General features: G+C 50.7%; 1 protein-coding gene across 4 annotated transcripts; it reads left to right on the top strand.

Moving 5' to 3' along the window:
- The first annotated feature begins 530 nt into the window (after window positions 1-530).
- Window positions 531-20,600, top strand: Hsph1 (heat shock protein family H (Hsp110) member 1). Of its 4 annotated transcripts, none has more exons than XM_037198390.1 (18): window positions 531-721; window positions 3,312-3,369; window positions 4,972-5,112; window positions 5,624-5,746; window positions 6,918-7,017; window positions 7,341-7,474; window positions 7,734-7,978; window positions 8,532-8,760; window positions 10,051-10,157; window positions 10,320-10,453; window positions 12,212-12,420; window positions 13,962-14,093; window positions 16,467-16,604; window positions 17,386-17,511; window positions 18,359-18,466; window positions 18,566-18,685; window positions 18,878-19,039; window positions 19,754-20,600. In XM_037198390.1, exons 1-18 carry the CDS (start codon window positions 546-548, stop codon window positions 19,955-19,957), a joined length of 2,646 nt encoding a protein of 881 aa, XP_037054285.1. In that variant the 5' UTR covers window positions 531-545; the 3' UTR covers window positions 19,958-20,600. The 4 variants fall into 4 exon arrangements, with proteins under 4 accessions (XP_037054285.1, XP_028733913.1, XP_028733912.1 ...); XM_028878079.2 differs by having other exon boundaries at window positions 714-1,109; XM_037198389.1 differs by lacking the exon at window positions 531-721 and adding an exon at window positions 4,739-4,860 and having other exon boundaries at window positions 3,340-3,369.
- The last annotated feature ends 5,191 nt before the right edge of the window (window positions 20,601-25,791 follow it).

The raw sequence follows: 25,791 nt of genomic DNA, 5'->3' as shown, positions 1-25,791 counted from the left end.
AATCTTGCCAGCAGATCAGTGTCTGCAAATTGACAAACCGTGCTGCTTATACGCGGCGTAAACCTGACGTTCCTAAATCAGAATTCATCAGCTGTGGGAAGAACAGACAAGAACCGAACAGAGCACAAAGCCAACGCCAGAGAAAGCGCGCGAAGAGGAAGCAACCAGCGGGGCCTTCTTTTCTGAGCCCTCAAGACAAAGCCGGGACCCAGCTCGCACCGCGGCCCAGACTACACATCCCAGCATGCAAAGCGCCCAGGCCTCCCCCCCGCCCACTGGACTTCACTCCCCGGCATGCAAAGCGCTCCGGTCTCCCTGCCAAACTACGCTTCCCGGCATGCTCTCTTCCGACAGCCAGTCGGCGACCCGAGAGGCCCGGGGGTCCCGGAGCAGTGGCTTCTGTCTCCACCCGTCCAAGTAGTCCTTCGGCGTCTGGGAGCCGGACACTGCCGCCCGGTGTCGTTCCATGAGCAACAGGCGTCTCCGGCTCGTGACTCATCGCGGGGCCCACGGGAGCACGAACTGCCCGGGGTGGGGAGGGCGGGATGGAGGCTGGGCAGGCTCGGTCCGCGCTGGCCAATGGCGCCCGAGCGGCTGCCCCGTCACCATGGCAACGCCGGCCGCCCGCGGGGCGGGCAGCCGCCCATTGGGTAGAATCTTTCTCGAAGGCTCGAGAAGGAGGAAGCGGAAGTGGCACGTGGAGGGGCCGGTGGAGGCGCCGGTGAGTAAATGCCGCAGATTCTGGAAAGTTCTCCTCAGTAGGCTACATAAGGCTGAGCGATTGGGACCTCCCCTTTTGGATTGGTAGCCGAGCGGCGGCGGCGGCGGCGGCTGCGTGCGAGCAGGCGGGCGGGCGAGCTGCGAGCGGCGGCAGCGGCGGCAGCGGCAGCAGCAGCGGGGACCGGGCGCCGTCTCGCGGGCTAAGCCCGAGGCATCTTCCCGGACGGTCGGGAGCAGGAGGCGCACGCCGCGGACCCGAGGCGGAGGCTGAGCGGGCCGGCCATGTCGGTGGTGGGACTAGACGTGGGCTCGCAGAGCTGCTACATCGCGGTGGCGCGGGCCGGCGGCATCGAGACCATCGCCAACGAGTTCAGCGACCGCTGCACCCCGTGAGTGGGAGCCTGGGCCGCCCGGCCGCGGGGGAGGGCAGCGGGTGGGGGGCTCGAGCTCGCCGCTCCCCGGGCGGGCGGCCGGGGCGGGGGAGGAGGAGCGCGGCCCCCGGCTCCCCGGCCCGGCTCCCCGCCGGCGTCTGCAGGCTGGCACCGGTTCCCACCCCGCGGCGGAGCCCGGGCTGCGGAGCCTCCTCTTCCGCATGGGGAAATCTCCCAACGACCTAGAAGGTTCCAGCGGAGCCTGCGCGGCTGCCCGCCCCGGGGAGCGGGCGGACTGTTGTTAGCGACCGCAGACACGCGCGCCGCCCCTGCCTTTCATCCCCCCCCCACCCCGTCTCCCTCTCGGTTTGCCAAGGTGGCCCCGGTGCCCCGAATCGCCTTTTGGAAGAGTCCCCTCCCCCCCTCCTTTTTTTTAAGGCTTATCGTGAAAGCCGTACATGAGAGTTTCCAGACCGAATGTGTGTTTGTTTTGGCACGGTTTTAGAATAAGCAGAACAAATTTCATATCGTCGTCGTTCCTAACACGTTGCTGTGCAAAAACCTCGGTGGGAAAGATGTGTCGTGTCCGTGTGTCCCCCCCCCCCCCCGGTCTCTGGATTAAATATTCTGCAGCTCCGTGGGTGGGCAAACGGAAGCACGGTAAAAAGCAACTTTTTGAGGGGCTTAGTTTCTGAAGGTTGCATAGGCGGATATATAGACCTGCATGTGCAGTCAGTGACGACGGCTACTTGCTTTTATAGGCAATCATTGTAGGCCTTTTTTTTTTCCATCATGTACAGAGTCCAAGATTATTAACCGTCGAACCTGAAGGTAAAACCATTCCGACCTTAGGTTGTTTATGTGCAGAGGAACGTTTATGAGTGTGACTAGGAAATGAGCCTTGCTGGTAACTTAGTCTCTGAGCAATGCAGTGGTGCTCCATCTACCTCTTTACGCAGCCATGGTGGTTGGTTCTTTGGCGATTAGTAGGAAAGATGCCAGTCTTTCGTGCCTCTCCCCTGTGGGCCGAGTGCGTCTGTGCTTCTTCAGTCTCTGGTTTAAAAAGAAGGCGGCTCAGGGAGAAGCGGGGGAGATGCTTGACCAGTGTGTTGACCAGAATTTTCAGCTGATGTATTACGTTACTATTAAACTACAGGGTTAACAATGGAATTGGCTACTGATCCCTATTACAGTTGGTTAATTGACTTGGAAAATGAGAAGATCAAGTCTCTAGTCTCTCAGAGCTCAGAATCACAGGATTTGTAGACTGCACCTTAAAAGATCCAGCCATTGCTTGAGAATCCCTGGCTTTTAGGGTGACATTTAGTACCTGCTTAGGCTGCTGGGTCCAAGCAAAGTTAAATGTTCTCGGGATAGTCCCATTTTACTCATTTACCCACGTAGGAGTAGCTGAACCAAAATTAGATTAGGCTTGGATTAGTAATGCACAGTGGATTACTCGGCTAATCCAAAACCTTAATCACTGCCGCCTCCACACAAGACCTCTCCATCTTGTCTCTGTTCTGTTACTACGCATTCCCTTCCATTGCTGAGGAAGCTGTCCCAGTTACAGGTCACCCTTCATCTGGTCAAAGCAGACTTAACGTGACTGATGGTCACTCCATCCCCTCAGCATTTATACTTCAGGCTGCAGGAACTGGTTCTTTTTCTTACTTGACTTTAAGTAGAATCTTCCAGATGGGAGCCTCATCTGTATGCTTCAAACTCTACAGGCAACACCATAGACGACTTAGAGTTACATAAAACCTTTTCAGTTCCAAAGCAGGTGGCAGATGGGGACAGAAATAAGTGACAGTGACATTTAGGATTGTAAGAAGCTGGTGACAGAGGTACAGTTACACTGTACTTCCGGTCGGTTGTGCATAATGCCAGGTTTAATAATACCCTAAATTGAGAGCTTTCAGAATTAGTGTTCAGTTCCTTGTCCTTGTGACCTGGTGACCCTGTAGTAGCACTCAAGGTATTGAGCTTCTAAGAAGGCCCCAGCTGCAGGTAGACCAGCAGGCTTCTTTCTGGGGTGCGCAGGGTTAACCCTTGGGCTGCATTGTCAGAGCTGTGGTTTGCAGTTGTTCCTATCCCCAGAGTCTTGAGGACCTGGTGAAAGCTGGGAGCTGCAGAGCTGTGCTTTGTGTTGGAACCCCTCCTGGTAGTTTAGAGTGTGCTTTTCGACAGATGGGAAACGTTTACTTTCTGTTCTAGGTCAGTCATATCGTTTGGACCAAAAAACAGAACAATCGGAGTTGCCGCCAAAAATCAGGTATGTTCTGGAAGAGAATAATGCCCATCTGGTTAAGGAAAATCCCGGCAGCACCCCAGAATGGTGTGCTGAGGTTTCAGAGTTTAGGTTTGGAAACTAGACCGCGGGGCTGGAGAGATGGCTCTGCCGTTAAGAAGAGCACTTGTTGCTCTTACAGGTTTGGTTCCCAGTGCCCACTTGGTGGCTCATAGCTGCCTGTAACTCTACTTTCTACATCCTCTCTGGCCTCCAGGGGAACCAGGCACATGCCGCACACGTGTGCAGACACTCACCGCTAAGATGGGTGTCAGGTGTTCTTTTTGAGCCTTGGTGATTGCCTCGTCATCCTCACCCGTGCTCCTTCTCCCTTGTTCCCGTCCTTCATTAGGGGAACTTCAGTGCTCATATGTATGTGTATATATATACACACACAGGGTGTCACTGTGTCGCTCTGGCTGGCCTCTTAACTCACAGAGGCCTGCCTGCCTCTGCCTCCGCCTCCTAAGTACTGGGCTTAAAGGGGCATGGGCATGACAGCATGCTTGACTTGACAATTTTTTAAATTACAAACACTTGACTTTTTGTGTGTAGTTTCTCAAAGGCTAGTGAGGTTCCTCAGTGGGTGGAGCGCCTGTTGCCAAGCCTGACAATGAGAGTTCTGTCCCTGGGACCCACTCCTGCAGAGTGTCTTCATGGTGTGTGTGTGTGTGTGTGTTTGTCTGTCTGTCTGTCTGTCTGACTGACTGACTACTTATGTCCATTGACAAGGTCAGTGTGAGCACAGTGGTGCTGAACCTCGGGTGCTGCCCAGCTGTGCAGGATGAAAGAAACAGTAGCCCCTTGCCGCTTCCAGGCTGAGTGACTTGAGGAGTTTAGGGGTGTCTCTTCATTTTGAGTGAGGAACCTACCTTTGAAGGAAATGTCCTGGAGTGGGTTGACCCAAACACTAGATTAAGAAAACACCGTCTCAGAACAAGTGGGCATATGTCTGTCCATCCAGTTTTTCTGAATTTCTTGCCCCTTATTCCATGTGTACCTAGAGCAAGACTGCATTCCAGGGAACAGGTTGCTGAAGTATACCCTTTTTTAACACGCACATCCAGCAATGTGAGATGGGTGTGAGTTTGGCAATAAGATCTGTGCCACCCCCCACCACCACCACCAAATAGTCATTTAGAAACTGGAAATTACCCTCTCTTCCCCTGCCTCTGGCACAGGCCAGTTTCTAGGCAGAAATGCATAAGGCCCTTCCCCTGAGAGTGCTCCAGTCTGACTGGAGTGGAAGAGTGAGCATGGGTTTACTGGGGGGAAGATGGGGTACAGCAATACAGTTGCTGAGGAGTTCTAGAGCCTTGGAGACAGTTGCGCCGTCTTTTCCTTTATCTTGCAGATTTTGAGATCTGCCCCAAAGTCTGATGACACCATTGCCTTTCCTTCTGGCATTTTCCATAGAAGAAAGTACAGTAGGAGCTATCCATTCATGGAAAATCGAGGACTCTGAGGGAAAGTTAGGTATACCCCCCAGAGTTGGTCTGAGTTGCACAAATGACTGTCTGAAATTGCTGCAGGTTCTGCAGGTGATGAAATTAGAAAAAAAGTTTAAATCTTCGATTTCTTTTGCAGCAAATCACTCATGCAAACAATACAGTGTCTAGCTTTAAGAGATTCCATGGCAGAGCGTTCAGTGACCCCTTCATTCAGAAGGAGAAGGCCGGCCTGAGCTATGACTTGGTCCCGATGAAGAATGGTGGCGTTGGGATAAAGGTAACACAACTCTGAGCATCTCTGGAGGGGAGTGCTCGGCTTCATTCTTTACCCAAGGTGACTGACTGCACCCCGTGGGTCTTTCCCTCCCGTCTGGCTCCTTTGAAAGTGTAGGTAATAGAAACTGAGAATTCCTTAACTGACGGTACATACCTACATAGATGATTTGCTGCTTCTTCTAACTTTCTAGTGATTTTTTTGGTTGCTTTGGTATTTGAAAAAAAATCCAAGTGACGATGGCTCAGGTGTGGTGGAGAGCCCTTTGGGGGCGCATGGCGAGCAGGAGAGCGACCAGGAGTCGCTGCTGGGGTCAGCCCAGCTTTGCCTGCCCTCCTCCTCCTCTCTAGGGAAAGTTCTTCCTTCTTTTCCTCCCTTTTTTTTTGGTTCCTTTTTTCTTCCTAAACCAACAAACTCGAATTTTGTGGAGCAGGGTATGTGCCAACAGCTGGAAGTTCATGTGAGCATTTAGCCCAAGTGGTAGGATGTATAAGCATTTCCCGCTGTATTGTAGGTCATGTACATGGATGAAGAGCATCTCTTTAGCGTGGAGCAGATAACAGCCATGCTGCTGACTAAGTTAAAGGAGACTGCAGAAAACAACCTCAAGAAGCCAGTAACGGATTGTGTCATCTCAGTGAGTAGACCCAGCCAGGCACCGTGTGTGCCTTCAGCTTGCCGTGCTTTGGCTCCAGTATTCTCTCTCTCACACACACACACACGCACATGCACATGAATGCTCTTTCTTACCAAGGTGTTCTTAATGGAATGGGTTGGAGCATTTCAAAGTTAACGTTAGCTAGACGCCGCAGGGTTCTTGACTACAGAGGCTCGCAGTGCATTGGGGTCCCCCGTGGAGCTTTCTAAAAACACAGGTTGACCAGCTACGTCTGCGCCTGTTCTCTCCAGGCCAGGTGGCTGCTGTAATATAGGGAGGGGCTGGGATTCTGAAGAGCTTTTCACAGAGTCTTCCCTTGGCTGAAAACCAGTGCTTTGGGAATTATTGTTACTATTTTTCTCTTTTTAAGGCAACTCCGAAAGTCAAGGAAATCACTAGAAATGAAGTCTAAATTTATGCTTGTGATTTGGGGACTGGCCAGGCACTCACTGTGTCTATTGGGATGGCTTGCGGGGCAGTTAGAGTACTGTGTCTATTGGGGTGACTCGTGGGGCAGTTAGAGTACTGTGTCTATTGGGATGGCTCGTGGGGCAGTTAGAGTACTGTGTCTATTGGGATGGCTCGTGGGGCAGTTAGAGTACTGTGTCTATTGGGGTGGCTGTGGGGCAGTTAGAGTACTGTGTCTATTGGGGTGGTTGTGGGGCAGTTAGAGTACTGTGTCTATTGGGATGACTCGTGGGGCAGTTAGTTATCAGTGCTGTGTCTATTGGGGTGGCTGTGGGGCAGTTATCAGTGCTGTGTCTATTGGGGTGGCTGTGGGGCAGTTAGAGTACTGTGTCTATTGGGATGGCTCGTGGGGCAGTTAGAGTACTGTGTCTATTGGGATGGCTCGTGGGGCAGTTAGAGTACTGTGTCTATTGGGATGGCTCGTGGGGCAGTTAGAGTACTGTGTCTATTGGGGTGGCTGTGGGGCAGTTAGAGTACTGTGTCTATTGGGGTGGCTGTGGGGCAGTTAGAGTGCTGTGTCTATTGGGATGGCTCGTGGGGCAGTTAGAGTACTGTGTCTATTGGGGTGGCTGTGGGGCAGTTAGAGTACTGTGTCTATTGGGGTGGCTGTGGGGCAGTTAGAGTGCTGTGTCTATTGGGGTGACTGTAGGGCAGTTAGTTATCAGTGCTGTGTCTATTGCAGGTCCCCTCCTTCTTCACAGACGCTGAGAGGAGGTCTGTCCTGGATGCTGCGCAGATTGTGGGCTTGAACTGCTTACGACTCATGAATGATATGACAGCTGGTAAGAGAAGCACCTGCTGGTGTCCCTAGAAATGCCTTTCTAAAGAGGGTTAGGTAGGGTTCAGATCCGAATTTGTTGACTCCGAGTGCTTTTACGGGTAAAGAGAACAAAGTTTGTGGCTGAGCAGTCTCCTCCTGGCAAGTGTGGTGGTGGTGTATGGAGTCTGGCCCTGTGACTTGGGGTGAAGAGGGTGGGCATTACCTAACAGTCACAGAGAGAGGAGTGACCGGTCCCTTAGAGGATGGGAAGGGTTGGTTCCCATGACACCAGATCCCTAAGAAAATGGACGACGACTGGTCATCTGGCTTTTGTTTTCCTTGTAGTGGCTTTGAATTACGGAATTTATAAGCAGGACCTCCCAAACGCAGATGAGAAGCCTCGGGTAGTGGTGTTTGTGGACATGGGGCACTCCTCTTTCCAAGTGTCTGCCTGTGCTTTTAACAAAGGGAAACTCAAGGTAAAGTTGGAACTCCCATTCTGGAGAAGAGTTTTGTGAACCGTGAAGCTGGGAGCTTTAGACGGTTGGTTGAAGATTGAACTAGGAAAAAATGGTGCATGAAGACTCTGCGGGGGTTGGGGGGTCTTTACGTTTAAGTAAAAGAATGTTAAGGTTCTCTTCAGCATGGTTGTAAACGTAGGAAATGCCATGAGAGATTTTAAGTACAGTGTGAAGGAAAGTAACTTGTTGGTTTCTCCCATTCTTTAACCAACCTTAGGTTCTAGGCACAGCGTTTGACCCCTTCCTAGGAGGAAAGAACTTCGATGAGAAGCTGGTGGAGCATTTTTGTGCTGAGTTTAAAACCAAGTACAAGTTAGATGCAAAATCCAAAATCCGAGCACTTCTTCGTCTCCATCAGGAGTGTGAAAAGTTGAAAAAGCTCATGAGCTCCAACAGCACAGACCTGCCACTGAACATCGAGTGCTTCATGAACGACAAAGATGTCTCGGGAAAGATGAACAGGTGTGTCCGTGAGTTGGACACGTGAAGGGGATGAACGGTGAAAGTTTGCCCTCGGTCGTCTTTGTTACCTTCCTGACTTAGGTTTCAGGGTGGTGGCTGTTGGCTGCACACACCATCATATATCAGTCAGAACCTAGGGACATGTCTGTGTTTGTGTGTGTCCATGTCCCCATCCGTCTGTCCGTCCATCTGTCCGTGACCCTGTCATGGTGCACATGTTGAACTCAGGACAACTCCGAGGAGGACTTGGTTTTCTCCACCCAGGCTGTCGGACTTGACAGCCAGTGCTTTGCCTGCTGAGTCGTCTCCCCAGCCTGGGAGGGTTTTTAGAAGGACCTTTCCTAAATGTGATTGGTTTCTTCCTACATTAGCCACAGAATTTTCTCCCTGTGCTCTTTATGCTGTGATGTGTATATATATAAGAATATATGCATTTTATATCAAGTTAATAATTTGACCTGTGTGGGGTTTGGGGTACTGAGAGGAAAAGGCCAAGTGACCTGGGTTGGTAAAAACTCTAATGGTTGACCATGTGCTCCTTCCATCCACTAAGGTCACAGTTTGAAGAACTATGCGCTGAACTCCTGCAAAAAATAGAAGTGCCCCTTCATTCCTTGATGGAACAGACTCAGCTCAAGGCCGAGGATGTGAGTGCCATTGAGATAGTTGGAGGGGCCACAAGGATCCCAGCCGTGAAGGAAAGAATTGCCAGATTCTTTGGAAAAGACGTCAGCACTACACTCAATGCGGACGAAGCGGTGGCCAGAGGCTGTGCCCTGCAGGTGTGTGAGTCCCCAGTGCCCTCCCTCGGTGCCCGGGCACGTGGAGCCTGGCCTGCTTCCATTCCCTCCATTCCCAAGGAGAGACTGTCCAGAGGGGCGGAGGGGAGGGTGAAGAGAACTGTTGGGCTGCTGTTGTAAGAGGGGTCTAGAGACGGCCTGGCTCTGAGACGACAGAAGCGGCTGCAGAGCGCTGGTCAGCTGTGTGGTGGCTCTGACAACTGGTTCCCAACACAGGAGGCATTGGAGTGGTAGCCAATTGTAGTAAAGAATTCACTAGAGGAACGTGTGGAGGGTTAGGAGTATTAGTTAGCAAATGCTTCTAGAAAGTAGATTCTTTTCCCGCTTGCAAATGGAGCTGAATCGTTACGTTAAATTGGAGAGGCAGATGCACCCAATCCAGATGTTGGGAGTGAACCGAAGATGCTTGACAGTTCCGTACGAGTAGATGAGGTTTTGTGAAGCAGGTCTCCGGAGAGCTTGGCTGTGATAGCAGAAGAGGGGGGCAGCCCTGCCCATTGTCTCGTCGCATCCCAGCCTGGCTTCGGGGTGTTCTAATGTTTGTTAATTGTACGAAACAGCGTGTCTATGGGTACTCTTAGAGTGTTTGGACTAACACCTCCCATGGTGGAGTGCTGTCTGTTGGAAATTCCTAGTTTCTGAACAGTGGAGCTGAGCTTTGGCCTCTGCTCTGAAGGATACCACTGGTGAGATGCGTTCTCCTCGGTGGGTCTGTTGACTTTCTTCGTGTTTAGCTAGGTTTGTGTGTCCTGTGTAGACTGGAGCTTGTCTGTCCTGTCCCAGTTTTGAATTTGCCACTGGTTTTCATTTACAAATTTGATTGAAAATGTGAGCATTTGGAGTTCCATCCTTTTGGTTTCTTGGACATGTGAAAGCAGCAAGGCAAAGCTTCTCGTGGGTGTGCACTTGACAGAGTCAGCTTGTAATTGAAAATGCCACCAACAAGGCGTTTCCGGGAAAACCTGTCTTTTCAGTCTGTGAAACTTGGAAGAAAGAATTGCTGGCCCACTCTGGGCGGTGGTGGCGCACGCCTTTAATCCCAGCACTTGGGAGGCAGAGGCAGGTGGATCTCTGTGAGTTTGAGGCCAGCCTGGTCTACAGAGTGAGATCCAGGACAGGCACCAAAACTACACAAAGAAACCCTGTCTCAAAAACACCAAAAACAAAAAAAATTGCTGGCCCAGGATTGGTGACTTATCTTTGTGGTCAGCATGATGTTAAGATGGTATGTGACATGCTGCTGTTCTAACATTAGATCATTTGTCTTTTCAGTGTGCGATTCTCTCTCCAGCATTTAAAGTCAGAGAGTTCTCTGTCACAGATGCGGTTCCTTTTCCCATTTCTCTGGTCTGGAACCACGACTCGGAAGAAACTGAAGGGTATGTAGCCACAGATAGATAGCTTTCCTAGTTGAAGGACTGGGGGCCCAGACCTGTCCCCCTTCGTGTGGTGGTCGGGAGTGGTCGGGAGTGACAGGCGGAATCGGGAAGGTTGGAGAGCAGTCTGTCAGGTCTGAGCCGCTGGCGTCTGCTTCCTCCTAGTGTTCACGAGGTGTTCAGTCGGAACCATGCTGCACCTTTCTCCAAAGTTCTCACCTTCTTGAGAAGGGGGCCTTTTGAGCTGGAAGCATTCTATTCAGACCCTCAAGGAGTTCCGTATCCAGAAGCAAAGATAGGTAAGCCAGTCATGGTGTGCACCTGCCCTTTGGGTTAGAGGTGCAGCTCTTCACTGAGTGCAGAGACTTAGTCGTGAGGAGGCTGCGCTGACCTGGAGACTTGCTGGCCTGGCTGCTGCATAGCCCTCCTGCTGGGACAGAGTCTGTGTTTGCAGAATGCTGGCTGCTCACACTGACCTCCCTCCAAGATGGAGTGTTGTTGGCAGGGTGCTAACTTCAGATTGGAAGCCTGGCTCCCACAGCAGGGAGCCAAGGTCTTCATGTGTACTCCGCTCTCTCTGAAGGAGCGTCTCTGCAAATGCCCTTTTCACCCGGAGGCTTGCCATTGTCCCCTACCTGCTGACACTGCCGGGCCTCGCCGCTGCCCTCACCTCACTGACAGAGAAAGCATTTGAAGGACTCCAGTCTGGCCCATCACACACTGCTTCAAAACACGGTTCACAGTGTCGTGAGAGGACAGCTGGACAAACCTTGGCTTGGGAGCTGAGGGTTTCTGGGTCGGGTGCTGCATTATCTGCTACTGCTCAGAGAGGAGCTGTTGCCTGAGTGCTAGTGTGTGGCTCCCGGGAGCTGTCATGAGCTGTCCCTCCTGAGCACTTTGACATTCCGTACTCATGAGCGCTGTACCCAGAAGTGTGTCTGTCTGTAAAGGACCATTTGGCAGTTCTGAGTTAGTGGTCCGTGCCAGCCAGCATCCTTGACTGGCCCAGTAATGAGATCTAGCTGTGTGCTGTGCAGACGGTACCTTAGTTAAAAGGCTGTTCCGTTCCTTGAACACTTACTTTGGGAGACCGGATCTGTCTATGCAGTCCTGGCTGTTCTTGAGCTTGCTGTGTGTTCCTGCGTGCTGGTATTAAAGGCATGTGCCATCATGCCCGGAAAATGGGTATTTTTAGAATATTATTTGTGTGTGAGTGCACGTAAGGAGGTCAGGAGTTTAGGGGGTGGTTCTCTTGTGCTGTGGGTTCTGGGTCTGAACTTGGGTCACCACATTTGACTCTATAGTAAGTGTTCATTAAAATAGTGACTCTGGAGAGGTGCTTCTCAACCTTCCTGACGCTGTGACCCTTTAATACAGTTCTTCATCAAATAGTACTTCATAGCTGTCACTTTGCTATTGTTGTGAACCATAATGTAAGTGTCCGTGTTTCCCATAGTCCTAGGCCACCCCTGTGGAAGGGTTGTTTGACCCCAGAAGGAGTGGAGCAACCCACAGGTTGAGAACCACCAGTCTAGAAGACCAGGTCCCAGCAGCATTCAGCTGTGTTCTTCGCTGTCACTCTTGAGGGCTGACGCACTACCCTAGCGATGTGTGTAAGCTTTGGGTGGTTCAGCTCGTGTCCCCTATTTCAAACTTGACTTCAACAATTTTGATCATTCAGTCAGAAGATTAGTATTCCCTAAAAGACTGAGAATTTAGCTTGTGCGTGGTTTCCTGCCTTAGGTTTGCTCCTAGGTTCTCAAGTCTGTGCTCGTCCACCTGGAGATGAGGAGGAGCAGGAGACGGTTGGGCAGGAGCTCTGTCTGCCGGTGCTGTTACTCCAGGAGAGGGACAGAGTTCAGTGACGGACCAGGAACAGCGGGGAGAGTTGGGAATGGACTCCCAGGTGCCCGCTGTGGGGCTCGGAGTGGTCGGGGACGGGAAACAAACAGTTTTGGAGTGGCTGTCTGTGGTTTCTTATTTCTTAGCCTTGTGTTTTCTTGGCTGTCTTTATAGAACAAGTCCGTCTCTAAACTGGCAGTTCTCTTCTGCTCTAGGCCGCTTTGTCGTTCAGAATGTCTCTGCACAGAAAGACGGAGAGAAGTCTAGGGTGAAAGTCAAGGTGCGTGTGAACACACATGGCATTTTCACCATCTCCACGGCGTCCATGGTGGAGAAGGTCCCAACGGAGGAGGATGACGGCTCTTCGGTAGAGGCCGACATGGAAGGTCCAAACCAGAAAGCAGCCGAAAGCGCGGATGTGGATGTAAGTGGCTGGAGTGGTTGTCACATTGTAGAACTGACTTCTTTCTAAGCTTTAGGAGGAGGGTAAAGGTTAAATGTTTTTCACTTACATAACATTGATTAGAAGTTTGTGTAATGGTAATTGGTCCTGCCAATTAATGGCAGGATATGAGAATATTATGTATTATGACTGAGATGACTTCTTTTGAAGAAAGACAAGGAAAAGTTGCTTTTTCTTTTCTTGCTTTCTTAAGGGTATATATGTTAAATCAGATGCTGACTGGTTAAAAACAACTATAAAAATGGAAATAGAGCCGGGCGGTGGTGGCGCACGCCTTTAATCCCAGCACTTGGGAGGCAGAGGCAGGCGGATCTCTGTGAGTTCGAGGCCAGCCTGGGCTACCAAGTGAGTTCCAGGAAAGGCGCAAAGCTACACAGAGAAACCCTGTCTCGAAAAACCAAAAAAAAAAAAAAAAAAAAAAAAAAAAATGGAAATAGAAAGGCAAGTTTTGTTTCGTTTTCATTGTGTGGCAAAATTGGCCGTGGTATTCCAGGACTCGTTTTATTAGCCTGGCTTTCTGGGTTGGGGTCAAGAAGAAAGAGCAATGTCACGATAGTGGTGGCCTGGTGACTGCTTTTCTTAGCTTAGACTTGCAGTTGATTTCCAGGAGCAGCAGAAAAGGGTTCCCAGGAGAGGCAGGCAGGCAGTGAGTGCTGCAGTGTTGGTGGGAGGCTTTGGGATCCAGCAGCCTCGAGCACTGCAGGGCCGTTAGCATCAGGGCCTTAGCTTAGTTGTCGTATCTGGACACCATTCACAGAGGGAGTGGCCAGTGCTGTGTCCTCTCGGGGTCGTAGTGCCTTGCCTCTGCCTGTCTCAGGTTCTAGAAGCTGTGGGTGGAAAATGTGGAAGACTTGAGGGGTGGACAGGAACAGTTCAAGGAGTTGAGCCTGCCTTCTCTAGCAATGGCGAGAGGTCGTAACAGAACGGACTTGCCGGGACCTGGGGCCACTAAGGGGGGTGTTCCTTTCCCTTTGGTCTTTAATATCTTTTTAGCAGGGTTGTTGGCGTGTCCCTATTGTTTGTTCTTTGTCCTGAGATCTTTTGAGGTAGGGTAGCTGAGTCCTGAAGCTGGGGAGGGTCAGCCCTGGAATAACCAGTAGTTGGTCCTTTTCTGTAACTGGGGTGACGCCATTGAGGGCATGCTGCTGCTCGAGTCTGGACACTTGGTTTTGGAAAGAGCCTGGCCTAGTAGCCGTTTCCTGTGCTTATGAGAGTCCTAGCTGTGAAAGGTTAGGTGAAAGGCTTTGCAAGAGGAGCTCTGGATTGTCACCCAGCAGTCAAGCCCTCATGGATGATGTAACTGTAACACTGTCATTCATAAAATTTCTTACAGGTTTGAAATGTCTAAAGTTTCACAGACTTAATTTATTTTTACCTAGTACCTTTTTTGCCCACCTACTAAGATTTCAGAAATTGAGAATACTGTCTTTGGTGCCCTATAACTTTAAATTCATCAAGTACACCTGCTTTCTACATCCTTTGTGCCTGGGCTTTCATTTCAGAAAACTATCCAGCCAGACACCAGTGAAGCTGGACCCCAGCCCCAGGTACAAACCGATGGTCAACAGACCTCACAGTCTCCCCCTTCACCTGAACTTCCCTCAGAAGAAAACAAAACCCCCGAGGCTGACAAAGTGAGTGACTCTTCCAGTTCGTTCCTTAGACGATGTGGCAGCATGTGATGGTTAATGCTCTAAGCCTGTGCTTTCCAGAGGAACCCAGGTGACTGGACGGGCTGTAGGGTTTTGCTGTTCATTCTCTACATGTTACTTGGTGAAAAACCAGCTACAAGGAGTACTCAGACTTAAGCAGATTGCAAACTTCTGGTAACACCACTCCAAGACAGCCTAAAGCGAGGTGTCTACTGTTTGCTGGAGGGCAGAAGCAGAAAGATGCATCCCGTGCTGCGGGGTCAGTTCACGAGTTGATTGATTAGTTCATACACGGGTTTCAGAAAGATGGACCCCCGTGCTGCGGGGTCAGTTCAAGAGTTGATTAAGTAGTTCATACATGGGTTTCAGGAGTCTAGTTCAACTTTTTCTCCTTTCCAGTTACTGTCAATTTTGAATTAATTATGATGGTCTGGTAATAGCCGGCAGTATTGGAAGCCAAATTTAAAAAACAAAAAACAAAACTATTGTGTCCCTTGAAAAATGGCCAGTTGTAACCAAATCTTTGAAACTAGCTGTCATGTTGATAGTGAGAATCTCCCATCATTTCAGCTCAGGCTGTACTTCAGAGTTCCCATTTCTGCAGGCTTCGTGTAAATGATGAACTGTCTGGCTTCCTAGAATTCTGGGGCTCCCTTACCCTCACTCAGGCAAGTTACAGAAGGGGAAGGACTGACTGGTGGAGGTCAGAATAGATTTTGTGCCAGTTTCTCATTGGCTTCTGTCCTGATTAGTCTTGGGGCCCTTAATGTGAGCTCTGGATCCTGACTGATTTTGATAGCTGTTTTTATTTTTTTCCCCTGTTAGAAAAGAGTTGAAGTGGTGACATTTATTTAGGAAAATGGGTCCTCACATTTCAATATCATTCCCCCTTCCTTGATTTAGAGTTAAATTTCAACAGACTTACTGCGGAGTCTCAGTCCCTTTCTAGAAGATGACATAGGTTGGCTCTCGGCCCATCAACCCTTCTCGAGGGTTTCTTAGTCTGTGTCGGGTGGTCAGGGGTTGGTTGAAGTTCGTGCTCTTTCGTTTCTATTAGCTGCCGTGTATACGACATTTCATTTTGTTCCTGGAGTATCACTTGTACTCCTGTGTCTTCCTAGTTATAGGCAGTGGGTGTATTTTTCTGTTGGGGTTCAGGGCGTGATGCCTTGGCACTGGGGCTGACTGCGTGGTCCAAAACACTTAGAGGTGCAGACTCTTGGGAGCATGTGCTCTGTGTCCTTAGTGCAGCATTGAACAGGCCCTGACGCTTACAGTTCCGTGCCCAGGATGGTGGTGCAGTGGGATTGGTCTTCACCTTGACATGCCAGCCTGGCAATCCTGCCAGGTTCCGCTGCACACCTGGCTTCTCCAGTCCACCATGCAGCTGAGTCTCCTCAGCAGTGCGTCAGGTGGGGCAGGAAGCAGGTGAGAATCTGAAGAAAGGGAAATGGACAGTGTTTGGAAAACTAAAGGCCACCTCTGGCATTGTATTTCTATCACCTGAACAATCTATAGTAAAATACACTGGCTAGCCTTTGCTGGTAATGTTCGGAGGGTCTTGGTTTTCCTTTTTTGATAGTGACATACAAATGGTGGCGTAGCTTGGGGTAGGATGTGAAAGACTGTCTTCTGTAGTCCTCGTGGAGGCCGAGGCCACTTCCTGCAGTGTTTGCTGTGTTGTAGTGTGGCTCTGACCTGTCACACGCAGTCAGCAGGGGAGTTGTCTACCTGGGGCAGGTGCCTCCTCCTGCCTTCACATTCAGGCTTAGGAGCTTTTTGGATTGGGATACCCTGTCAGTCGCTACCATAACATCCTTCCATGGTGTTATGTGGCCCAAGCTGGCCTGAGACACATAGCTACAGGCTCCTGAGCGCTGAGGTGGCAGGTATGACCACTGTGCCTGGCTGTCTTCAGAGTTCCGGATGAGAAGTGATACGGTTGAAAGGCAGGTGGTACCTCTGCACATGATCCACACGTGATCCATAGACTTGGAGGCACTCAGGGCGCTAGTTCTGATTGGAACAGGTACTGGGCTGGGCTAGAGGACTAAGATAGTCAGTTCAGCCACTGACTAAAGACCCACGCCTCTGCCGTGGGTCTGCGCTTATGTGACCTGACAGTTGGGAAAGACTTAGTGAAGATGAGTGTGAAGGAGAAGGGAGTGGGGAGTTGCTGCAGGAAGATGATGATGCGCATGCGTAGTTACTGCCGTAGTCCCGGGTGGGTGGTGGCGGAGATGCTCTCAGATAGGTGCAGCATGAGAATTGGAGATCTGTGCATAAAGCATCAGGAAATATGGTAGGCTTTTGTTTTCCAAGGATTAAGAATTTTTCTTTTTCTTAACCCTCAAGGCAAATGAAAAGAAAGTTGATCAGCCTCCAGAAGCCAAAAAACCTAAAATCAAAGTGGTGAACGTTGAGCTGCCTGTAGAAGCCAACCTGGTCTGGCAGTTAGGGAGAGACCTTCTTAACATGTACATTGAGACAGAGGTGAGTGCTGCTTTCCGCGGGTGTCTCTGGCTGCTTGGTTCTGCATCCATACTGCAAGGGCTGAGGGGAGACCCATTCTTTACCAGAGATGGGATGGAGGCACAAGGAAGAGGCCCTCCCCCCATTCGTCCCTAGGGAGTTTGGGTGTGAGGACTGGAGGTCTGTGCTTCTTCCAGGAGTTGTGCCTGTTTGAGAATTGCTTTGTTCCTTTGAAGTAATTGCTTGAGAATCTGAGCACAGGCACGGGAGGAGGCAGGCCGTGGAATGACCCTCTAAAAACACCTGCGGCCTCGACGGAGCCTTCCTAGTCTCAAGAGTCGAGAAACCGACAGTGATTGCGGTCCACTGCACTGGATGAGAGCACTGGATTTAGAAACTTAGTAGAAATTGCCTATTTCTAATGTACAAGTAATAAAAAGTGGAGTGGCTAACGTCACATCAGAAAACAGCTTCGCCGGGCGGTGGTGGCGCACGCCTTTAATCCCAGCACTCGGGAGGCAGAGGCAGGTGGATCTCTGTGAGTTCGAGGCCAGCCTGGTCTACCAAGTGAGTTCCAGGAAAGGCGCAAAGCTACACAAAGAAACCCTGTCTCGAAAAACCAAAAAAAAAAAAAAAAAGAAAAAGAAAACAGCTTCTCCATGTATAGTTATAAATTGGAGGGCCGTGACATTTTGTAGAAAACGCTTTGTGAGGTATCACTTGAAACGGTTTTTTATGTGGTCATGGTCCTGACGTGTTGAGGTGTGGCTTTGAAGGTAGACTAACCTTTGCCTCCTGACAGGGGAAGATGATAATGCAGGACAAACTGGAGAAGGAGAGAAACGACGCTAAAAACGCAGTGGAGGAGTGTGTGTATGAGTTCAGGGACAAGCTGTGTGGCCCTTATGAGAAATTCATATGCGAGCAGGTACGCTTCTGGACCCCGGTCTAGATAGAGAGGCGGGTTTAACACTTACTCCTCTGTGCTTGTGGTCACTCGAGCTGGGCCCTGGAGAGAGGCCCACCTGCCATGAGTGTTGCAGGTCACACTAGTAGTCTGCACCGTCCAGACATCTGCTCCTGAGTCTGGCATGTGACCTAGGGGCTGGAAAGAGAAACAAGAGCCCTTCAGCTTCTGCAATGGTGTTCTCTGGGCAGCCGTCTGTTGCTGCCCAGCATGGTCCATCACCACACTACTGCTGAGCATCTCTGTCCTTTTCGCCCTGTCCTTGCCTAAGTGAAGCTCTGGGTCAGTCCAGGAGCACAGCTGTGTGACAGATGGAACTTGGAAAAAGACTGGCCAGACAACCACCTAGTGTGGTGTGGGGATGAACACCTAGTGTGGTGTGGGGATGCTTCATACTGGGGTTAGGACCACCACCACCTCCACCCCTGTCCCCGTCCCCGACCCTGGAACTGCTTTATACTGGGGTCCCCCAACCCTGGAGCTGCCCTGCGGTGTACTTTATTCAGTTAGTACCTGTGCCAGACATAATTGCTCCTCCATGACCCAAGCATGACCTAGAGCTGGGTTTCTCAGGCATAGCATTGTGAGTTAAAAGTGGTGCTGGAGTTATGTAAGACAAAAACCCCAGTGCCTGCCGCACGTGACGCCATAGGGCTCTAGTTAATGTGAAGGGAACCCAGTGTCTGGTTCCTTCCCAGGTGAGCTGCCTGGGGGGGTCACTGCTGAGATGCCTGCTTGGGTTAAGAACCTCTGGGGTGATAAGAACCTCTGGGGTGAGCTGCCACTAACCTTTGACTTTGATATAAAGGAACATGAAAAGTTCCTGAGGCTTCTCACAGAGACAGAAGACTGGCTGTATGAGGAAGGAGAGGACCAAGCTAAGCAAGCGTATATTGACAAGTTGGAAGAGTTGATGGTAAGCTCTTCCTCCCCTGAAAGGTGCAACTTGCGTTTTAAGCTGTAGACGGTTATTGAAGGTAGATTTGGCAACTGTTAACTCTGTGTTTCATTTTAGAAAATGGGCACTCCTGTTAAAGTCCGATTTCAGGAAGCCGAGGAGCGCCCGAAAGTGTTGGAGGAGCTGGGGCAGCGGCTGCAGCACTATGCCAAGATCGCAGCGGACTTCAGGAGCAAGGTGGGTGCTGCCCTCTCCCCAGGACCGACGTGGACGTAGCCAGCACCTGGCCTCAGAATCTCTATCCTAATAAATGTTGCTCAGTCAGGGGTGTTGGTGTTTTGGATCAGGGTGGATTTGAACTTGGGGAAAGTGGGTCAGAGTAGATGTGTCCGTTCAGTACTCTATAGTGTCTGTGTATTTTCTGTCCAGGATGAGAAATACAACCACATTGATGAATCTGAAATGAAGAAGGTTGAGAAGTCTGTTAATGAGGTGATGGAGTGGATGAACAATGTTATGAATGCCCAGGCTAAAAGGAGTCTGGACCAGGACCCTGTTGTGCGCACTCAGGAAATAAGGGCGAAGGTCAAGGTGAGTGTGTCAGCTTTTGACTGGACTCTGTCATTCAGCCTGACACGTGGCATTTTCCCTCTAAATCTTTGACCTCCCCCGTACCAGTACTGGCTTCCCTGGTTCATTATTGCCTCTGCAAACATTCATCCTGGTCGGCTGCAGTGTGCCAGCAGTTGCTGTCTGTCTGTCTGTCTGTCGGAAACAGACACTGAGTGCTGCACAGCCAGTCCTGCCCCTGTGGGAAGGCGACCAGCAACAGTCAGGTGCTGGTGTTGTCGGTCCTGTGGGGAAAGGAAAGGGGGTGGGGGAGTTTGTCAGGATGCTGGGGAGAGCAGCTGTGCCAGAGTCCTGAGAAGAAAAGGAAGTGCTTGTCTGGGTAACACACGAGAGGAAGACCGGGGAGAGTGGGCCTTTTTGGCCGCTTTTAAGTTCGACCTATAACCCTCATCTTGAAGTGACTGAGCCTCGAGTCATTGTCCTGTCCGTATTGTGGCGTTCATTCATAATTCCTGCATTTTACCTTGCAGCGATAAGGTAGCATCCATAGTCATCTAGCAAGTCCCCAAGAAACCCTAGGAGGTAGTCACTTTGATTGGGGCTGTCACTACGGTTTGTACAGATATGCTGAGAATGGAATTGGGTCAGAACATACTCGATCAGAGAAGTATGAGGAAGTAGATGAATGAACTGGGTGGATCAGCGCTTACATAATGACTAATTTTGTCTTCTTAGGAATTGAACAATGTTTGTGAGCCTGTTGTAACGCAACCCAAACCAAAAATTGAATCCCCTAAACTGGAGAGAACTCCAAATGGCCCAAATCTTGACAAGAAAGAAGATTTAGAAGGCAAAGATAATTTTGGTGCTGAAGCTCCGCATCAGAACGGTGAATGCCATCCTAACGAAAAGGGCCCTGTCAACATGGACCTAGACTAGGCGCTGCGCCGCTTCCTCCCCACTTCATGAAATGTCTGCCATAGTATGTGTACTGTACAACAGACTGACGTCTATTTATATTTCCTTTGTTTTAAGACTGTCTAGAAATAGTGTATTATATGGGAAAAGGAAAAGCTGGAGTCTGTAGTCTTTGCCCGTAAGGGAGAATGGCCTTGGTGACAGTCGTGTGGGGTGTGACCCACACTGAGCGCTGTGCAGCATTGCCACAGGGACCGCCGAGGAGTGGAGTGTCTGGTCTGCCGAGGAGACAGACTCCGCTTGCTTGTCCAGGCGCTCCGGGATGAGCATCTGGGAGCGGTTCTCACCAAGGTTGGGTTCTTTTGCATTTTGCTCTCCATTTCCGCATGTGTGTGGCCGTGGTGTTTATAAATGAGACGAAGTCTGATTGGCACAAGGGCTTTCCAGAATTAAGTCTGTCCCGTAGAGTGATTTTGCTTTCATTATTACAAACCCAGCGAGCACAACGCAGCTAGTGACGTGTAGCAGCATGCGAAGCAAGGCTGAAGCTCACCACACAGTGCACTGTCCCGTGGGGGGTGACACGGGAGCTGTCGGGATCATGTGACCATTGTGAACGCCTCATGAGCTTTCAATAAAGTCACCCTGTGGTGTCATTTCTAAACCCCCGGCTTCCTCACTGACTCGGAGCGGCCCAGCGCCTGCAGAGAGTAGCTTCAGATCCCACCCTGGAAGACCTGCTGGCACCCTTGACCAGCCTGGCCCTTGTCCTCTGGTGCCTGACCAACTGTGTGGGCAGGTGTGCTGATGAGGACCCCTCTCCCAAGGTGTTTCTACAACTGTAAGCCCGGAAGTTCCCTGCAAGTGTCGCCCAGTATTACAAATACACAGCGTTGGTGAATTCTGTCTGAAGCCAGTTTAAAATATCTTAGCCAAATCCCACCATGGTTGGGCTCGACTATTTGGCAGTAGTTCTGTTGGCCTGCAAGGTTTTGCTACATAGAGCAGCATGGCTTCCTAGCATAGGAAACTATGGTTGTCAGCAAGTAGCAGAGGAAAATTCTTCACCTATCAGCCAGGAAGCCCAGAAAGAGCAGATTTGGTCAGTATCATCTTCAAAGGCATGCCTGCTGGCAAGGCTCTATCCAAATTCTCCTTAGCCAACATGCCACAGCTGGAGATGTCGCCCAAACCCAAGGCTGTGTATTTGTTTTTGTGTCTGAGAACTTCAGTTTGGGCATTGGGAAACTTGGACCCAATGTGCACAGACCGTACCCTGGAGATTTCCTGTTGTATTGGTTGATATTTTGGTAGTCTGGGGTGGGCACATTATAAAAAAGATAGTTAGATCCATTTGGGAAGCTGAAATACAATTGGCACAGCACTAGCTCTGGAAAGTTCCCTGACTGCATCACAGAAGGGTGCATGTCCTCAAGGATGGAGTACTCGAGAGATAATTGCTGTGTGAGGGAGCCAGGGAGACTGGGAGCTGCCAGGCCTGCTCTGCTCTAAGCAGAGATGAGCATGGTCCCCTAAGTTACCTACCAACTCCTGAGGGCAGCATCTCCAGCATATGAACTCCAAGGACAGAGATGGGCCCAGATGAGGGGAGGGAAGAAGGTCTGGACAAGATTGTCAAATGCTCAATAGCTCATCCCCTTCATTTAGATCCTGGTGGTTTTCCAAGTCCACACGACCTTGGCGTCACCCTCAGCTACTTAGTTCCCTCTGTAGAAGGGGCTCCTGCCTCCACAACGGTGGTTGGAGATTATTCAGGCAACGAGAGCAGTGTCTTCGGGTCTTGCACAGTGAGCATCCACTGAGGGTTTGGTGACAGTTGGTGAACTGTCCCTAAGTCCCCAGGACACACAAGCATGGTCCCCCTTTGCTGCTGTCTGAAAGTGCTATGCATCAGGAGCATGCCTTTTGCTTCCTGATTGGTGAACCACAACTGCTGTTGTGTGTTTAGTAGAACCCCAGTCTGTTACTGGTGAGGGCCCTGGCTCCCTCTAGGTTCCAGGGCATCTGTGAGCCAGAAGGTACCAGTGATTAGTTCTAGAGAACTAATTTGCAGCCCAGAAGCATCAGGCGGTTCTTTCTGGTCCCGAAGGTGTGCTAACCAAAATACACAACCACCATAATCCTTGGGCTCATGATTGACAGTTACAGGCTTCTAGAGATGAGACTAAGGCAGGCAAGGGTTGATAGCGTCAGGATGGGTGACCTGAGTGAGGCCAGGCAGGGGTTGGCTTTTACGGAGGATTCTCTGTGTGGGCACAGTTGCCTTCACTGAAGGCTGGGGTGTGTGGTCCTTGTGGTTTTAGCGAAGTTTGTGAAGGTCCCTCTGGGTTTGACTATTTTTTGCTTGCAGCTTGACACAATTCCTCTTGGATACTGACAGCTTTCACACAAATGTTAGAAAACCTCTGTGAAAACATCTTCTAACAAACCCTTAAATACCAAATCAGCACTTATTGTTATTACTGTAATGCTCTCATCTCTCATCTTTATGGGCAGAAAACAGTGCAGTGAACACAGGCAGTCACTCTCAGGCTCAGCACACATCTTCCCATGACTTCTCACAGGGGCCTTCTCTCCTGACACTGGTTCCCACTGTGCCCAAGAAACCACTTCTGATACAGCTGTAGCATCAGGTCCCATCATTCTCTCACAAAACGTCATTTACAACTCTTGGATCTGAGATACAATCAAAGATCATTGACTGGGATTACTCCGATCCACTCAACAGTTTAGGAATCTTAAGTTTTGCTTGAGAATTTTGGATGCTCCCCACTTCCCAGACCAAAGCTTTTCACCTGGGCGGGGCATTGGCCACCTGACAGGTAAAGCTGCTGGGACAAGCTGTTTGAAGTCCTGTTCATCCTTATTGGATGGTATATATCTAAGATCAAGCGAGTCCTGGGCGTAGCAGCCATGAGGATAAAAACCTATGGTGTTAACCTCTCAGCCGCCCGTGTGTAGACGGCAAAGTGTCCATTCTGCACTCTTGGGCTGATGCATTTCCCACGCCAGCTGTGTGTTCTGGCTGCTTGGATTGTTCTGTGTAGGTTTGAGCCCTTGTCCACAGGGGGGAGGCAGCCTACTCTGTGCTGGACAGGCCACTAGCTGGTCAATGAAAGAACCCAGCGGAAAGCACATGGTCCGAAGAGTGGACCACAGGAAAATGGTGGCCATTCAGTTCAACACAGCAGGGCTCTGGGTGTGAAACTCAGAAGAGAAGGCCAAGCTGAAACAGACCGAACAGGCAGTGGTCCAGGCAGCAAGTGTGGATGCTCAGATGCGTTCCACATGAACTCAAGAGGAACTTGAGTTACACGAACTCACTGTCTCAAGCGGAGGTGCGCGACCCAGCCGCTATGGCTGAATGACTAACAGGCTCCATACGAGAAACCTTCAGAAGGCTAGTATTGAGGGTGTCAGAAGAAACCAAAGGATTGGCCAGAAAACTAGACGGGAGACCGGGCCTATGAGGATGCACAGGACAGGAGAGCCACAAAATGTGCCCTGGTGATTTCTACAAGTGGTTGCCGTGGAAGGAACCACTCACTGCTGCGTTCCAAGAACACACCAGACGGGCAGAGTCAGGAAAGCGGGTGGTCGCCTGGGGGCAGTAATGACTTGGAGAGTCCGTGTGTATCCCGGGGAGCCAGGGCTGGGGTGGAAGGCACGCATTAGGTCTGAAGAACACAGATTTCTCTTGGCTCAATTTATCAAGGGATTACTGTATTCGCCTTTTGTTCATTGAAACCTGGAAATCAGAGACTAACACCGCAAACTCAAAGGACCCTTGAGTGTCCTGTGTCTGTCCATCTGGCTTCCCCAGGTCTTGCCCTCAGCCTCCTACCTGCTTGGGACCTTCTGGAAGGATCTGTGTCAGCCAATAGCTGACGTCATCCCTGATGCACTTACTGTACAGTTGTCTCATCACAAACATCAGAGAAACAATAAGATTGTGTGATTAAGAACTAATCTGCTTGGCCTGGGGAGATGGCTCAGTGGTTAAGGGCACTGGCTGCTCTTCCAGAGGTCCTGAGTTCAATTCCCAGCAACCACATGGTGGCTCACAACCATCTATAAGGGGATCTGATGCCCTCTTCCATCATGCAGGCATACAAGCAAATAGAGCACTCATATACATGAAGTAAATATTTTAAAAAATGATCTGAAGAATGCATCGCCCCAGTCACCAGTGTGGTAGATGGCATTTTGGTTGCTTCCAGGACACAGGGAGGGCACAGTCAAGACTGGAGTCACCTCTGGCACAGGAGAACAGACCTGTGGGCCTAGGCCTGTGGGGTAACGAAGCCCAGCTCTGGCCAGTGTCTATTGGAATCACATTCTTCCTATGGCACCATTGTCTTCCTGGGTTAGTACGCCCCGTCCCCTGCCCTGTCCCCCCCTACTCCCCTCCCCCCCACTCTTCCCACTGCCCTGGTTTAAGAGCAGTGGCTGGGTGCTATTGTCCTACAATTGGTATGGAAACCTGGGCTGGGTGAAGAGGGTCCTGAAAATGATAGGAGGATGAAGAGGCGTTAAGGCAGGTCTGGGGCATTGGTGAGAAGGACCATAGTTCACCCCAAATTCTATTTCCTTGGCATGGTAGCCCTGCTGTCCCCACTTGCCCTCCTACCTCAAATGTACATACATGTTCATTCTCTCTCTCTCTCTCTCTCTCTCTCTCCCCTCCCCCTCCCCCTCCCCTCCCCCTCCCCCTCCCTCTCTCTCTCTCTCTCTCTCACACACACACACTAGTTCATAGATACAGAGCTCCACACAGGGACGGCCCAGGAGTGATCTACATCATGGGAGGACATCCTTTACCTGTTCCTCCAACCCCTGCTCAGGAGCCCCTTCCCCAGGGACCGCCCCCAACCTCCTGAGCCCCGCCCCCTCTCGGGCACAGAGCTACTTCATAGTGATCGGCATCTCTCTGCCACCAGGCTGCTCGCTCTTTGGAAAAAAGAGCAGGTTCCCAGTTCCATTCGTGTCCCCAGAGTGTACCAGGAGCTGACACACGCATGAAATGTGAACTGCGTGAGGAAGTGAAGCAGCAGTTCAGTGCTGGCGGGGCTCCGCGGGCCTCGGGGGACTCTGCCGCCTTCTAGAAAGCATGGGGTCTGTGTGAGCTTTACACGTTTATCGTGAACCAAGGTGTGGGCAGAATGTGCTCTGGGGGTATCTCAGTGAGTCCTATCTGCCTCTTCCAGGCTCTGGGGGCCACCCTGCCTTCCCCCTCTCCTCCTCCTCCTCTTCCCCCTCTTTCCCATGGTCTCTTATAAGGAGACCAGAAAAATCCAGTGATCTATCTCAATACCCGGAACATCATTCGGTCTGTAGATCTCTTTCACTGGCAGCCCAGGTGTGGTCGGGGTTAGAAGGGGCCCGAACGGCCACCAACACCTTTGATCTGGCACCTGTACTGGCCACAGAGGGACTGATCCCCACCTCTGCCGCCCCCCAGCTCCTAGGAGCCACACCTAGCCTTTCCTGAGTATTGGGGTAGGGGAAAAGCCAGGCCCCTCTTGATAAATCTCTTATCTGTTACAGCAGTTGACTTCTGGAAGTCTCCATTTCCTCATTGGTAAGATGGCTGCTAACAGTGTCTACACCCAGGGTATTGTTAGGAATTGATGGAGACCACATCTGTCTGAAAGCAGGCCTCCCTGGCCAAAAAAGCACACTAGCAAAATGTCATCTGTGTTTCTCAGCAGCCTCCCCAGAGGCAGATGCCCTAAGTGGTAGGTGGTATGTAGAAGAGCTATGTAGGGGCCACTGGCGGTGGCCACCTGCTCTGGATTTCCCCCACACAGTGAAACATTGACTCTCCAGAATGG

This window comes from Peromyscus leucopus, chromosome 23 (assembly GCF_004664715.2).
Source record: "Peromyscus leucopus breed LL Stock chromosome 23, UCI_PerLeu_2.1, whole genome shotgun sequence".
NCBI lineage: Eukaryota > Metazoa > Chordata > Mammalia > Rodentia > Cricetidae > Peromyscus > Peromyscus leucopus.
Note: the sequence above shows the minus strand (reverse complement) of the source record. Positions and strands in the feature narration are given on the sequence as shown.

Bases quoted from the DNA above. Each gene is read 5' to 3' on its own strand.
- Hsph1 (XM_037198390.1), top strand. From the start codon at position 546: ATGGAGGCTGGGCAGGCTCGGTCCGCGCTGGCCAATGGCGCCCGAGCG. The intron at 722-3,311 runs GTGAGTAAATGC...TTTCTGTTCTAG, and splicing joins AGGGGCCGGTGGAGGCGCCG to GTCAGTCATATCGTTTGGAC. The intron at 5,747-6,917 runs GTGAGTAGACCC...TGTCTATTGCAG, and splicing joins TAACGGATTGTGTCATCTCA to GTCCCCTCCTTCTTCACAGA.